The following is a 15399-nucleotide window of genomic DNA, read 5'->3' as shown; positions in this document are numbered from 1 at the left end:
GGTTATGATTCATATTTTTTGTTCTATTGTGCTTTTATTACCACGAAGTATAACTGTCTTACCGTGATAAAAAATGCCAGACCTGCACAAGGGATAGACTTACTTTCTATGAAAATGCTGAAGCTCCCTCACTCTCTGAAAGCCCCCAGTGAACATGTGCGTCACTTGTAGGGGGAGGGGAAGGACTAGGAAATTATATTCTGAAGTCCCTGACAGCCTAGGCGTTAGGATATAAAAAGGAGCTTTTCACTGATCGAGCTGTCAAGCTGCAGGCTTCCTCCGACTATGCCAAGCATGGATCTCCCTGGAGAGAAAGGAACACGGTTGTGACAGAAAGGAGCTCCTAAGGTGTCTGCGTTCTCTTCAGTCAGCTCTGCCGAAGAAAGCAACTGAGCCACCTGTCTGCCGTTTTTGTGTTTCCTAATCTGCCAGATTGTATCTCACCGTTAATCAGCTAATTCTGCAGCTGCTGCCCTTCTCCTTCTATTTGTCCTCTTTGCTCTCTTTTTCCCTTTACTGTCTCGTCCCTTCTGTCTTTTCCTTCCTCTCTCCCTTCCCATGTCACTTCTCAGGGTGCTTAGTTCTGCTCGCTGAGCCTACTTAGTGCCTGCAGCAGTTAGTGCTCACAGTCAAGCAAACAAAAGAACAGATTAGTAAGGGCAGAGGATTGTTCCAAGCTTCCTATTCCGTTATCTAAGACAAGATTACATGAAATAATAATTCTTTAATGGTTATCTCAACATTCTTCTTTGGCTAAATCTTGTCTATTCCTGAAGAAACAGCACAAGTTGGTTAACTGCATGATCTTGTCCCAAACTTCTTACTGCAGAGCTTGAAAATAACAAGACGTATAATTTGAAGGATGTCATCTTCGGGGAGAAAAGAGTTTGATGTTAAGCACATCCTTCGCCTCCGATGGAAATTGTTCAGCCACCCCTCAGCAGGCCCTACTGGGGGTGGAGGAGGCAACTGCTTGCAACAGGAAGGGGGCTTCGAACACTGGGGGCCAAGCCAAAGTCGCCTCCTGAAATCCCAGCAGCAGCATCAAGAAAGGGAGAGGGGTGCCTTCTGGAAGAAAGCCTCCTCCAGCACCCTAAATGGAACCATGCTCTCTGTGGGTTCCTCTCCTGCCTCCTCCTCCACATCCTCTCCCGGACATGTGCTGGGCCAGCAGCAGCCAGCGCCCCCAAGGACTGTATTTTATGTGGAGTCACTGGAAGGGCTGCCTGGCCTGGAGTTCACCCATGAAAACAAGTCTCTAATGCAAGACCTGAAAGAGGAAGAAACAGAGTATCCCCATTGCAGGGAGGTCACAAGTGATGGCTGCACACACAGGTACAGTGACCCCTGTGGGGAAAAAGTTTTCAAGAGTGCCTTACCGATTCTGTTTTAACAGCTGGCATTAGAATACTGTTAATTAATAATCTGAATATCAGAATGGCTAAAGTCATTCGTTTTTATCATCAAACCCACATGTATTTGGTATGTTTAGCATTTGCAATTTTACTCTAGTTATTGCTCACTTTAAACACCATTTAGATATTGAATTTTGTGCTTTGGGGAAACCAGCTGGCCAATATTCAGAGCTCAGGAAAGGCTCCTATCCGCTTAAATCACTCTGCCCATCCCATTTCTAACACCCAGAGACATTTAGCTGGAGAGCGCAGCTGAATGCCAGCACAGATTGCCAAGGCACTCTTTGCTTAGTCTGGGCCGATCTGGGTGTAAAGTCAGAGTGGACCTGTAAGTTATCCAGTAACTGCTTATATTCAGTGCTACTACCTGAATAACTATTTGGCCATGTAGGGCTACACAAAAAAAATCTGTCCTAACCGTGGCCCAATAGTTATTTGAGTGCAGCACTGCATATCGGACATTACCCAAATAAATACTAGAGGTTACCCAAGACCTGGATATTCAGTGTTGGAGCCTAGAATATGGTCTGGCACTGAACACCTGGGTCTAATTTAGCCTGTGGTAGTTAGTGTTTGTGCAAATGCTGACCACCATGGGCTGAACATCTACTCCCAAATTTATAACTTACTATACTGCTGAATGCAGTTTTGCTGTTGATCATGGTGCCAATGGAAATATACTAGTAGAAAGATAGTACTAAAAAGCTAATGATATACACTGAACAGTTAGCCAATGATTTAAATGGCTGCTTAGATCATTTTTCTATGGCTAACTGTGAATATTCCGTGGCACTTAATTGGTTATTCGCAGTTAGTGCCTGAGCTACAACTGACTAATTTGTGGGTATTCCAGGGGTGGAGTTGGCACTTACATGGTTCAGTGCCAATACTCAACCCTTATCTGCATAAGATAGCCACATAAAAAGCAGTCCTATCTCATTCGGTTCATCTTATGTGGTTTAAGGCTGGATGTTGCTTTTAACCACATAAGTTAGTGACCAACATACAACCAGATTTTCAATGCCAGTGCCAGTATATGACCTGGCACTGAATATCCACTGGTGGTGAGGACATAAAAACTCTGATTGGACTGGTAAATATAGTAATGTTTCTTTGTAAGGATAAGTTTCAGTGGGATGTAAGCCACCATTAAAAGGACTGCAAAGTGTCATTAAAAAGGTACCTTCAATAGTACTGTTGTAAAACTGTACACTTTCAATATACATCTGTGCAGGAAAGCGATTGGGACATGTATACTGCCTTTCTGTAGTTATACAACCGCACTCAAAACGGTTTACATATAGGTACTTCAAGCATTTTCCCTCTGTCCAGATGGGCTTACAATCTATCTAATATATCTGTGGCAGTGGAGGATTAAATGACTTGTCCAGGGTCACAGGGAACAATGTAAGGTTTGAACCCACACCCTCAGAGTGTTGAAGCTGTAGCTCTAACTCAGTGTCTTGCAAACTATGTCCAGCCGCAGCACACTAAGCGTGGTGGCCACGGCTTGAAGCATCCAGAAGTGTGCGGATGTAAATGTGATGATGCCATGTGCATGCATGAAATTACCTCGATGTCCACGCATGTGCAAAGGCCCTCCAGATGGGCCCTAACCCGCCAGTGGGGGGTGCTGGAAGAGAAGATGCGCAGAGAGGCGTTGTCACTGGCTGATTGCCTACAGGATGTGCCTCTCGCCTCTCGCCCTGTAGGCAGTCAACCAGTGTCTCTCCTCCTCCCTGGCGTCTTGCGGCACACCTGAAATCTCAGGTGGCACACTAGTGTGCCACAGTACACAGTTTGCGATACACTGCTCTAACCGCTACACCACACTCTCCTCCATCTGTAAAACAGGCAGTGTTGTGTATTTTCAACAAACAGAACTTCCCACTGTTACTTTTCCATTGCACAAGTGAAAGAAAATGTGGACCTACAAAGAGAGTGTACTCTATGTACCCTGGGGAAAAAAGGCTTACCAGATAAAGTAAGTCCCTCTAGGAGCAAATTCCATAGTTCTACCTTATTAAACCTACTGCAGTGCATCAGCAGAGATCCGCATGTGATGTATTAACATAGATGTACTGTAGACACTGTAAATGATAGTACATGGTAATACAGTCATACTTTGGTTTGTGAGTAACGCAGTTTGCGAGTGTTTTGCAAGACGAGCAAAACATTTTTGCAAATTGTGACTCGCAAACTGAGCCTTGACTCTATTTGCAAGTCCCCCCGCCCGCAAACCGGCATCACCCCCCACGCGAACCGGCATCCCCCGCCCTCCCAAACTGAAGGCTTATCCCCAATCTGGCACCGGCACACCAACTCACAGGAGGTGCCGGTGCCCGAAGATCGTGCTGCTTGCCGGACTGGGCCCTGAGCATCTGCGCATGTTCAAGGCCTTCTGGCTCTCGTTCTCTCCGAGAATCTCGGAGAGAAGCAGGAGCCAGAAGGCACCAGTGGCCTCAGGAGTGTGGGTGGGGTCTTTTGGGGATGTGGTGGGGTGGAGTAGCGCCAGTGGCCGGGGCGGAGGGGAGGCAGAACCAATCAAGCGAGTTTCCATTACTTCCTATGGGGAAACTCGCTTTGATATACGAGTAATTTGGTTTACGAGCATGCTTCTGGAATGAATTATGCTCATAAACCAAGGTTCCACTGTAAATATTACACAAACTCGGTTTCCATTTATAATTATTTCCAACTTTAATAACATATTTTAAAAAACACAAACTGTTATTTTGCTAACAAATTAGAGCATGGTGCCTTTAAGTTCAAATGAAAGGTGTTATGTCTGGCATCTGTTGCTCAGTCCCTCAGGATCTGATAACAAGTGGCTCATTGGACTTTAATCAACAGCATTATATGATGAAAAACACAAAGCAACAATATACAGTAATATTAATTTTTATTTTAATTCCTGTTCTATCTCAGTCTATGGCAGTTGTAATGTATTCTTTTCCTTGCAACTTTGTGTAAGCCCTTCAATTAAAACTTATGAGAAAATGAGTTTTTCAATTACGTATTCAAAGGGCTGATACACTTAAGGAAAAAAAAATATGTGTACAAGTGGGTTTTGTGCACAAAAATGCACTGAAACTTGGATTTATTACTTGTGTCTTCCAAATCTGAAGCAAGTTAAATTCAGAGACATGAGTTATTTCTCTACTCAAATGGACTCACAATGTCAGCAATACTTAAGAAAATAGAGGGGAATGGATTTCCCCAAGGTCAACAAGAATATCAATAGAAAAATTTTATATTTGAGCCCTGAATTCCCTGGATCACAAATGGCTTCTCTAACCAATAAGGGGTCCTTTTACTGAATGCAAACTTACTACAACTTAAAATGGCTTACCATAGGACACACTCAGGTGTTCTGTGGTAAGTTCCAAATTGGCTATCTGCATGCTAAAATATATTTTTGAACATTTGTTTGACAGGGTGTGTCTAGGGTCGGACAGTAGGTGTTGCTGTACTAACCAGTAAGCAAATTTGCATTATCATGTGATAACTGGTTAGCAAAGGAATGCAATGTGAGCTCTTAGGGCCTGATTTTATGAACGGTGTCTAGCTGTGCCTGACTTGTAGGGCTGCTCTGCATGGTTGTCAACCACTAGGCATCCTTTATAGAATCATGCCTTTACTACCTACAAAATAGGTGTTGGGAAATGCTTCTGCTGAAATTCTTTTTAATAGCCATGTGTTAATATTGCAACATTAGAATATGATATTAAATAAACAAATGTAGGGATCAATATAATATCCAATTGTGATGATAAACTAAATAACTATATTCATATCACAATATTAATAAATTTAATAAATTTAATTAATTTAAATAGTGCTCAGACCCACAACCATTAGTGTTAAAGTGTAAAAACACACAGCACCGGCTGCCGTCAGACCATCATGGCACTATTTATGTCTGTACCACCATTTAACAATCTAACATCCGTTTTCTATAAGGTTAACTTATCTTTTTATGGTGGTTGATACACCTCCGATGGTCATGTGATAGGCCGCTTGGTGTTATAAAGTGCTCGTGCATACAATAAATAATTTCTGGAAGCCAAAGAACACATGTCCTCCCTTCTACTCGAGTTTCGCCTTGCGCTTCCTCAGGAAGGGATTATCTAGAATCAGCCTCCAAGAATGGACACATCCAAATTGTTGTGGATCTGAGCACTATTTAAATTAATTTAATTAATTTAATTTATTAATATTGTGATATGAATTTAGTTATATCATTAGAATATGGCCATTAATAGAAACAATAGAAATCAGCCATTTTTATCTTCAGTAAAAGTGACCTTAGAACGCAATGAAAAACCCCTATATAAGGATATGCTAAAGGCCACTTTTTATTGTAGCTTAGTAAAAGGACCCCAAAGGTATGTCTCTGCTTAATTCCATTGACATGCAAAAATTACAACATTTTGGAGGGCTGCAAATATTTTCCAAGCAAAGCTCCGTTTGCAAAAAAAAAAAAAAAATTAATAATAATAAAAATTCTGTGCTCCTCAGCAGTAAACTTTCACAAAAAAAGCCTGTTTTAGATATACCATGGAGAAGGGAGTTGAGGTGTCAATATCCCTTATATTTTGTAAAAGGTTCTCCTGAATGCAGAGCCTTTTGTAAAAAAAAAACAACCCCCAAGCAAGGACATGCAGGCATGCATGTGTATTCAGCAAAACAAACTGCACAAGTAATTTTAAACAAAGTTAGAAAAAAAGAGCAGCCTGAACTCAAATTAGTCTTGCTGTAGCTAAGAACACTGCAGGTTTCTAGCTGCAGAAACAAGATGTGTGTGTGTGTGTGGGGGGGGGGGGGTTCTCAAATGAGGCTTGCAATGTCATTAAAGTAACTTAGTAATGGAGAATACAGCACAAAGCAAGTTACAAAAAAATTTTCTCAGACTAATTTTTGGAAAAACATAGGATTACCTAATTAAGGAAAAGTTATTTTCTCTGAGCCACTAACATTTGATACAGAGATCATTTGCCATCTGTAGGTAATTTTCATTGAAAACGAAATCCATTGTTAGTATATTGTCAACCTGATTTTTAAGAGCTGGGGGACAATATAGTAGTTTTAAGTTAAAAAAAAAAGAAAAAAACAACAAAAACTAGCCTTTCTGTTCCAGACATAGGGCTCCGTTTACTAAGCTGTGCTAGCGGTTTTAGAGCGCGCGTTAGACGCTAACGCCACCATTGAGCAGGCATTAGTTTTTACGCATAGCTTGGGGGGCAGCGTGTGCTAATCTGCAGCACGGGCTAAAAACGCTAGCGCACCTTAGTAAAAGGAGCCCATAGCTTCTTAAAATTTGCATAAATGGTGACACATCAGCAAGTTACTGTGGGACCAGTTTTCAATAAAATCCTTGCAACATCCATATTGATTTTTTCTTCTCTTTGCTTAGAGACCCTCTTACTGAAGCTTAGCATGTGCTAAATGCCAAGAAGCTCATTTATATCTATGACTTTTTAGCAGTTAGTATACAGTATATTAACGGCCTCTTTTACAAAGCCGTGCGGCAACAGCCCCGAAACCCTTTAAATCTCTATGGGCTTCAGGGCCGTTAGCACAGTGCAGCCGCTAGCGTGGCTTTGTAAAAGAGGCCATAAGCTTTAGTAAAAGGGCTCCTTAATATTTACATTCTCACTTTTCATCCTTGTTTATATTTTTAACCTTATTGACTTATGTTTGATTATCTTTACTGAGCTGCAGAATAAGAACATAAGAATTGTCATACTGGGACACACCAAAGGTCCATCAAGCACATGAAACCTTACTGCATACAACACAGGTGATGTTAAAGGCCTTGAACTAATGGTCATATGCTAATGGCAAAATTAGCACATGGCCATTTTACTGCAGCGCTAAAAATGGCTCTGGCACACAAGAAAGACCCACTTAAGGGCACACTAAGGCCATTTTTCAGGACTGCTGTGAAAAAGAACCCCTCAGTGTGACATTATTAATGAACAAGTTATGCCTTATCATTCAGCAATATAATTTGCTTTATACATTCAGAATGGAATGGAATACATAGAGGTCAATAAAATAAGTTATAGGTGGGACCTTTTCACTGAACAAGCTCAACATATTTTTGACCTGCTTACAAGAGTTATATGGTCCCTGAACCAAGTCAAGGCTTTTTTGACCTGCATTTCCATGAATTCATATTTCTGCAGTCTAATATTCTGAGTATATAGAATAGAAAACAAACAAACAAACCACGATGAACCTGATGCTGGCTTCTTAGCTCCCTTTTTTCTATTCATGTAGACTCAGCTTTATAATGTTATGATATTTAAACTTTACCACCTTTTTCACCAAAAGAGATTTCAGCTTGTTACATTTTGTAATTGCCTCCTGTTTTTGTTTTCATAGCAAGGAGTAAACAGAGCAATTAATATATCTCTTTTTTTTATAATAGGGCAATGTAGCAAAAAATATATTTTAGCACAGTTCTGTTTGAATGCAAAATATTTTAATAAAACTAGTAATGTAAAGCTGCTACCTGTTATAATACCAGCTCAAAATTGTGAAAATTATCACTTCAGAACTAACAGTCTCTTTTACTAAGCCACGGTAGAGGTTTCTACTGCGGCCCCAAGCGCTAAATACCCCGATGCTGCTCTGATGCTCACTGAATTCCTGTGAGAGTCAAAGCAGCATTGGAGCATTTAGTGCCCTGGGAGCCTTTTCTAAAGTGTGTTAAGCAGTTAACATGAAAATTAGTTTATGCTATTAGAGCACAGTCAATTAATAGTTAACTCAGTAGCACACTCATATTCCCATTGTTAACTGCATAGCATGGAATGAGGTCAGGAATGCATATGAACTGCACTTTGTAGTTAACACAGGGCACCTTTTATCAAGCAGCAATAGAGCCTTTTACTGCAGGCTGGTGAAGTAAATGCTCTGATGCTCATAGGAACTGAGGAGCTGATTCTGTATAGGACGCCTGGTTTCAGCAACCACCAAAGTGACTTTTGAGAATCACACATGGGTGTCTTATAGAAAATCGCCTAACCACACCAATTCTCTAACCGGCATCTGTCACAGGTGCCGGTTAGAGAATTTCATTGCACTGGGTGGGAGGCCTAAGATTCCAGTTGGCTCAGGTGCCTAAGGCCACTTCTTTGGGTGGGGCCTTAGGTGCCTGGGCCAATCATGGATTTAGTCCCACCCCGGTGCATCCTAGGATGCACCAGAAAGGAGAAGGCCTGCCATTCCGTGGAGATGGGCCTGCCGGCCAGAAGGGGTTAGTATCCCTCCAGCCAGCCTGTGAGAAATAGATTCAGGGGGTCAGAGTGGGGTGGGGGTGGGTGGCATATCTTCAGAGGCGGAGTTTCAGTAGGAGGGACTGGGCATCCCTTCTGCTGGGGATGTTAGGGTGGGTTGCTGGCAGGAAGGATTGAGCATCCCTCCTGTCAGGGATTATTTTGGGGATGGCATCAGGAAGGAGTTGGGGGAAGGTTCACGGGTGGTGGCAGGAGGGAGTGGGTACTTTGTCATTCCACTGAGCTAAAGCATTGGACACAGTCTTACATTGTATTGCGTTAGAACCTTATAGCAGATAGTCTGGACTTCATTCAGATCAAACTATAGAGCATACTGAGAATTCAGACCCAATCCTTCTTCCATATCTTGGTTCTGGATCCGAACTGCACTGTGTATCACTAGCCTTACTGGGTCAGATCAATGCTCCATCTAGCCCAGTATCCCGTCTTCACGGAGACCAATCCAAGTCACAAGCACCTGGCAAAAACCCAAATAGCAGCAGCAATCCATGCCATCGATCCAGGGCAAGCAGTAGCTTCACCTATGTCTGTCTCAACAGCAGACTATGGACTTTTCCTTCAGGAACTTGTCCAAACCTTTTTTAAAATCAGCTACTATAACTGCCTTTACCACATCCTCTGGTAATGCATTCCAGAGCTTAACTATTCTCTGAGTGAAAAAATATATTCTATTGGTTTTAAAAGTATTACTCTGTAACTTCATCGAGTGTCCCCTAGTCTTTGTAAATCTTGATGCAATAAAAAATTGATCCACTTGTACCTGTTCTACACCACTCAGAATATTGTAGACTTCAATCATATCTCACCTGAGCCGTCTCTTTTCCAAGCTGAAGAGACCTAATCTTTTTAGTCTTTCCTCATATGAAAGGAGTTCCATCCCCTTTATCAATTTGGTCACTCTTCTTTGAACCTTTTCATGAGCCACTATATCTTTTTTAAGATAAGGAGACCAGAACTGAATGCAATACTCAAGGTGTGGTTGCACCATTGAGCAATACAGAGGCATTATATCATTCTTAGTCTTGTTTATAATCCCTTTTCTAATAATTTCTAGCATTTTGTTTGCTGTCTTGGCTGCCGACACACATTGGGCAGATGGTTTCAGTATATTGTCCACAATGACACCCAGATCTTTTTCTTGAGCACCGACCCCCCAAGGTGGACCTAGCATCCAGTAACGATGATTTCGATTATTCTTCCCAATGTGCATCACTTTGCATTTGACCACATTAAATTTCATCTGCCATTTCGATGTTGAGTCATCAAAGGTTTTCCTGTAGTTTTTCATCATCCACATGCATTTTAACAACTTTGAACAGTTTATTGTCATCTGAAAATTTAATCACCTTACTCATTGTTCCAATTACCAGATCATTTATAAATAAGTTAAATAGTACTGGTCCCAGTACAGATCTCTGTGGCACACTACTATTTACCCTCCTCCATTGATAAAAATGGCCATTTAACCCTACCCTTTGTTTTCTATCTGATAACCAATTCTTAATCCACAATTGAACATTGCCTCTTATTCCATGATTCTTTAATTTTCTCAGGAGTCTTGAATGAGGAACTTTGTCAAAAGCTTTCTGGAAATCTAGATACACTACATCAACTGTCTTGCCTTTATCTACATGTTCATTCACACTTTCAAAGAAGTCAAACTAATTGGTGAGGTACGATCTCCCTTGGCTGAATCTATGCTGACTGTCTCATTAAATCGTGTTTGTCTACATGATCCAAAAACAAAGGAGTCTTGAGGATAAGATATCAAATATTCAGCCAAGGGTGTATGGTTCCAAAAATCATTTTATTTGTAAATATGCCACTATGGCTCAATGAGTCTTTGAGCTATAGTGGCATATCTACAAATAAAGTGATTTTTGGAACCATACACCCTTGGCTGAATATTTAACATCTTATCCTCACAACTCCTTTGTTGTGTGTTCTGCTCCCGTCGTTGAGGCCTGTTTTTGGTTTCCAATTCAGTGTCTACAATAATGATCCAAAATTTTATTTTGTATAATTATTTCCACTATTTCCCCAGCACTGAGGTCAGGCTGAGCACAAATGTGATTCCCTAGAGATCTATGATGGTACTGAACTTACAGCACCATGACTTGACAGTTTCTTAGTCCACAACAGTGATCAAATTGGTTTGGAAGATCATCAATTTATTCTATACCATAGACTCCTGATGCAGGCTTCTGGCCAAAACACGAATCATGTTAAGTATTTTTGTATCATCCAGTAAATTGATCCAACTTAGCCCATTTAGTTTTCGTATTCTTAGCTTTGGTTTGGTTCTATGGAGGATTTTTTTTCTGTTTTTGCCCATGCAGTAATGTTACCATTAGCATGAGAAACTTCAATTTAACACGTATTGTAAATGATGTTAGGTAGAAGGGATTCATTCATACCAAAACAGACAGAAAAAGACTGTTGACAAAATCATAAAACGCAACGGAGAAAAATAAACCTCAATTGAGAGCAGCCGGGACTACACAAGTGCCCTAAGCCGCTCTCATCATCACAGGTTTATAAAAAAACTCCGTACAATTATAACTAACTTTCATACATCAAAGTGTTAGATTTTTTTCAAATTTTCAATCTTTTATCTTTTTCTTCAGTATTTTTGATATATTCCAAAATATCACTTATTGGATCTGTCCAAAACACAAAGGAGAATTCATTCCCAAACACCTACAATGTGGCAATCAGCTCAGCTATAAGCATGTAAACTTCGTTAAGCTGCGTGACTTTTGAGAAACCGAAATATCAAATATCACTCATCTGGAGATGTGAAACTTCCTAGTCCCGACAGAAAAGACTTTCTGTTTCGCCAGAAAATGGCTACTTCAGGGGATCCATGTTATTCGCAATACTCCACGCTTCTTAGCAAGACAAAATTACAGCTGGCTCCTCATAAAATGGACGAAGGACTGTGAGACACGCCCGGCTCGTTCAAAAAGACGAAGGAGCCGGGCGTCATGACGTCATCACAACAACGTGATGTCGGATAGGCTAAACAACAGAATGTCCAAAATAATAGATCGATAGGCTCAAACAAACATACATTCTAAATGAATTCTCCTTTGTGTTTTGGACAGATCCAATAAGTGATATTTTGGAATATATCAAAAATACTGAAGAAAAAGATAAAAGATTGAAAATTTGAAAAAAATCTAACACTTTGATGTATGAAAGTTAGTTATAATTGTACGGAGTTTTTTTATAAACCTGTGATGATGAGAGCGGCTTAGGGTACTTGTGTAGTCCCGGCTGCTCTCCCGTTGCGTTTTATGATTTTGTCAACAGTCTTTTTCTGTCCGTTTTGGTATGAATGAATCCCTTCTACCTAACATCATTTACAATACGTGTTAAATTGAAGTTTTTTGTGATTAAATACGATTGTACCTTTTGATACCATTAGCATGAGGACATTTTGAAAAATTACCATGTATGCACTTACCACCACACATTCTAAAGTCGGACAGAAAGTCAAAACCAGGTGTAGGACTGCTGTGTGGCATCTGTGAGCTCAGCGTTGCTTCCTACATCTGGTTTCGACTTCCTGCCCGCTCAGTTCTTCCTCTTGAGAAAGATTTCATCGAAACACAGCCTGTGTTGAGGAGGAGTCGGAAGACTGGCTGCCCTTTTGTGACGTTATATCGTTGTCTGGGAAGATTTCATTCAGGAAAAGTGTGAAAACCTTTTCATCTTCACAGATTTGATATACTTTTTGATGATTTTTGCACGTTTGCACTGAAATTTGCACTTTATGGTGTGCCTGTTGGATTGGAATTTACCTTCTGGTTCGTGACTTTGGCTAAGGAGGAGCTTGAATCTTTAAAGATAAGTGATTTATGAATCTTTGATTGAACTCTTGATTGAACTTTTGAGTGTTCTTTGTGGCTCTCCTAGCTACGATTTTTATCTTTGTTTATATATGGTACACTTCATTTGTCTGTGTTGTCTTTGTGTTTGTTTGTTGTTTTACAAATTGATTGTGATATCGTTATAATTCATTGTTTAAATAATAAAGATGTACAACATTTAATTGATATTGAATTGAGTACATTACTCTGATATTATATTGTGAGTTGTTTATATTATATTTTGGGGATTCTTTGTGTTTCAAACAGAATAGCATAACATAAGAGCTGTCATACTGGGATAGACTGAAGGCCCATCAAGCTCTGTACCCTGTTTCCAACTGTGACCAATCCAGGTTACAAGTACTTAGAAGATCCCAAAAGAGTAAAATATTTTAATGCTGTTTATCCTACAAATAAGCAGTGGATTTTCCCAAGTCCATCTTAATAATGGCTTATGAACTTTTCTTTTAGAAAATTATCCAAACCTTTTTAAACCCTGCTAGTTGCTTTTACCAAATTCCAGTTTAATTATACATTGCGTGAAGAAATATTTCTCCAGATTGTTTTAAATTTACTACTTAGTAGCTTCATTGCGTGCCCCCTAGTCCTATTAGTTTTGGAAACAGTAAACAAGTGGTTTATGTCTACCCGTTCCACTCAGTATTTTATAGACATCTATCATATCTCCTCATATCAGGGGCATGCTCAGCTTTTGACCTGCATCAAAATCTAATCATATCATTTATAGCCCTCTAGAGTAGATCCTGCAGTAGGTCCAAAGTAGTTTACATCTAGCAATGCGTACAGTTATGACTCTTCAAATTGGAAAAAGATGGTTGAAGGAGGACATGATTGAGGTCTACAAAATCCTAAGTAGTGTAGAATGGGTAAGAGTAAATCGATTTTTCACTCTTTCAAAAAAGTACAAAACCAGGAGATATTGAAATTGCATGTGAATATTTTTAAAACAAATAGGAGGAACCATTTTTTTTTTTACTCAAAGAATAGTTAAGCTTCTGGAACTTGTTGCTAGAAGATGAGGTTACAGTGATTAGTGTAGCTTGGGATTAAGAATGGTTTGGACAAGTTCATGGAGGAAAAGTTCACAGTCTGCTATTGAGACAGATATAGAGGAAGCCACTACTTGCCTTTGATCAGTAGCACGAAATGTTGCTACTTTCTGGATTTCTTTCAGGTACTGTGACCTGGTTTGGCCACTGTTGTAAACAGGAAACTGGGCTATATAGAACATTGGTCTGGTCCAGTATGGCTATTCTTATGTTCTTAAGGGCAAATAGTATATGGAAAACTGACCCCTAGCAATAATACTGTGAGCCTACTTCTAGAGGTCATAAGAACATAAGAACATAAGCAGTGCCTCCGCCGGGTCAGACCACAGGTCCATCCCGCCCAGCAGTCCGCTCCCGCGGCGGCCCAAAACAGGTCAAGACCTGTCTGAATCATCAGAAGGGGCTCCCTTGCCACCTTGGTTTCCCATTTAAGTCCTGCCTTCCTATCGAAGTCCTAGCCCTCCGGTCTTGCACATGCACGACCAGGTTAGTTTATACTCATTACCTGATTTACTTCCTATACTTGTGTTACCTCCCAGCTCCTCCCTCAGTATCCCACGATCCCTTTATCCCTCAGGAATCCATCCAATCCCTGTTTGAATCCTTGTACCGTATTCTGTCTGATCACTTCCTCCGGTAGCGCATTCCAAGTGTCCACTACCCTTTGGGTGAAAAAAAACTTCCTTGCATTTGTTTTGAACCTATCTCCCTTCAGTTTCTCAGAATGTCCCCTCGTATTTGCTGTCCCCTTCAGTCTAAAGAATCTGTCCCTATCCACCTTCTCTATGCCCCTCTTTGCATCATTTTGTAACAGAACCAGACAGAATGGGAACAGAGGGGGATTGTAGTTGTACCAGGACAGGGATTCTGAGCAGAGGACAGGGCTTTAGCTAAGATTTGATTTTTTTGGCCTTAAGGGAATTCTTGGAGTGATCAAATCAAATGGGGTGCTTGCAGGAGGGTTTGGGCCAGGTAAGAACATAAGAAGTTGCCTCCGCTGGGTCAGACCAAAGGTCCATCGTGCCCAGCAGTCCGCACCCGCGACGGCCCATCAGGCCCATGACCTGTAATGTGATCCTTCTCTAAGCCCTTTGATCCCTTTTATCCTTCTATCCATACTCTATCTAAAACCTATCTCTACCTCTATCTGTATCCCTCAATCCCCCTATCGTTCAGGAATTTATCCAATCCTTCTTTGTACTCTGTCCTATCACAACCTCTGGAAGCGCATTCCAGGTGTCCACCACCCTCTGTGTAAAAAAGAACTTCCTAGCATTGGTTCTAAAATTGTCCCTTTTCAGCTCTTCTGAGTCCCTCTTGTGCTTGTGGTTCCCCATAGTCTGAAGAACCTGTCCCTTTCTACCTTCTCTATGCCTTTCATGATCTTGAAAGTCTCTATCATGTCTCCTCTGAGTCTCCGCTTCTCAAGGAAAAAGAGCCTTGAGAAGCGGAGACTCAGAGGAGACATGATAGAGACTTTCAAGATCATGAAAGGCATAGAGAAGGTAGAAAGGGACAGGTTCTTCAGACTATGGGGAACCACAAGCACAAGGGGACACTCAGAGAAGCTGAAAGGGGACAATTTTAGAACTATTGCTAGGAAGTTCTTTTTTACACAGAGGGTGGTGGACACCTGGAATGCGCTTCCGGAGGTTGGCTAGTTTTAGCTTGACTTCTCGGTGATAAGATCACATCTGGTGGGGAAATCGGGGGGATCAGATCAGGTGCAAAG

The 15399-nt window shown here is 40.9% G+C and overlaps 1 protein-coding gene across 1 annotated transcript in view; it reads left to right on the top strand.

Annotated features, from left to right (window-relative positions):
* Window positions 1-862: 862 nt before the first annotated feature.
* Window positions 863-15399, top strand: part of KLHL1 (kelch like family member 1) — a 544736-nt gene continuing 530199 nt past the window's right edge. The window contains exon 1 of the mRNA XM_033949988.1: window positions 863-1335. Coding sequence (XP_033805879.1) covers window positions 863-1335 — 473 coding nt within the window. The remainder of the gene's footprint in view (window positions 1336-15399) is intronic.

Source organism: Geotrypetes seraphini, chromosome 6 (genome assembly GCF_902459505.1).
Source record: "Geotrypetes seraphini chromosome 6, aGeoSer1.1, whole genome shotgun sequence".
NCBI lineage: Eukaryota > Metazoa > Chordata > Amphibia > Gymnophiona > Dermophiidae > Geotrypetes > Geotrypetes seraphini.
Note: the sequence above shows the minus strand (reverse complement) of the source record. Positions and strands in the feature narration are given on the sequence as shown.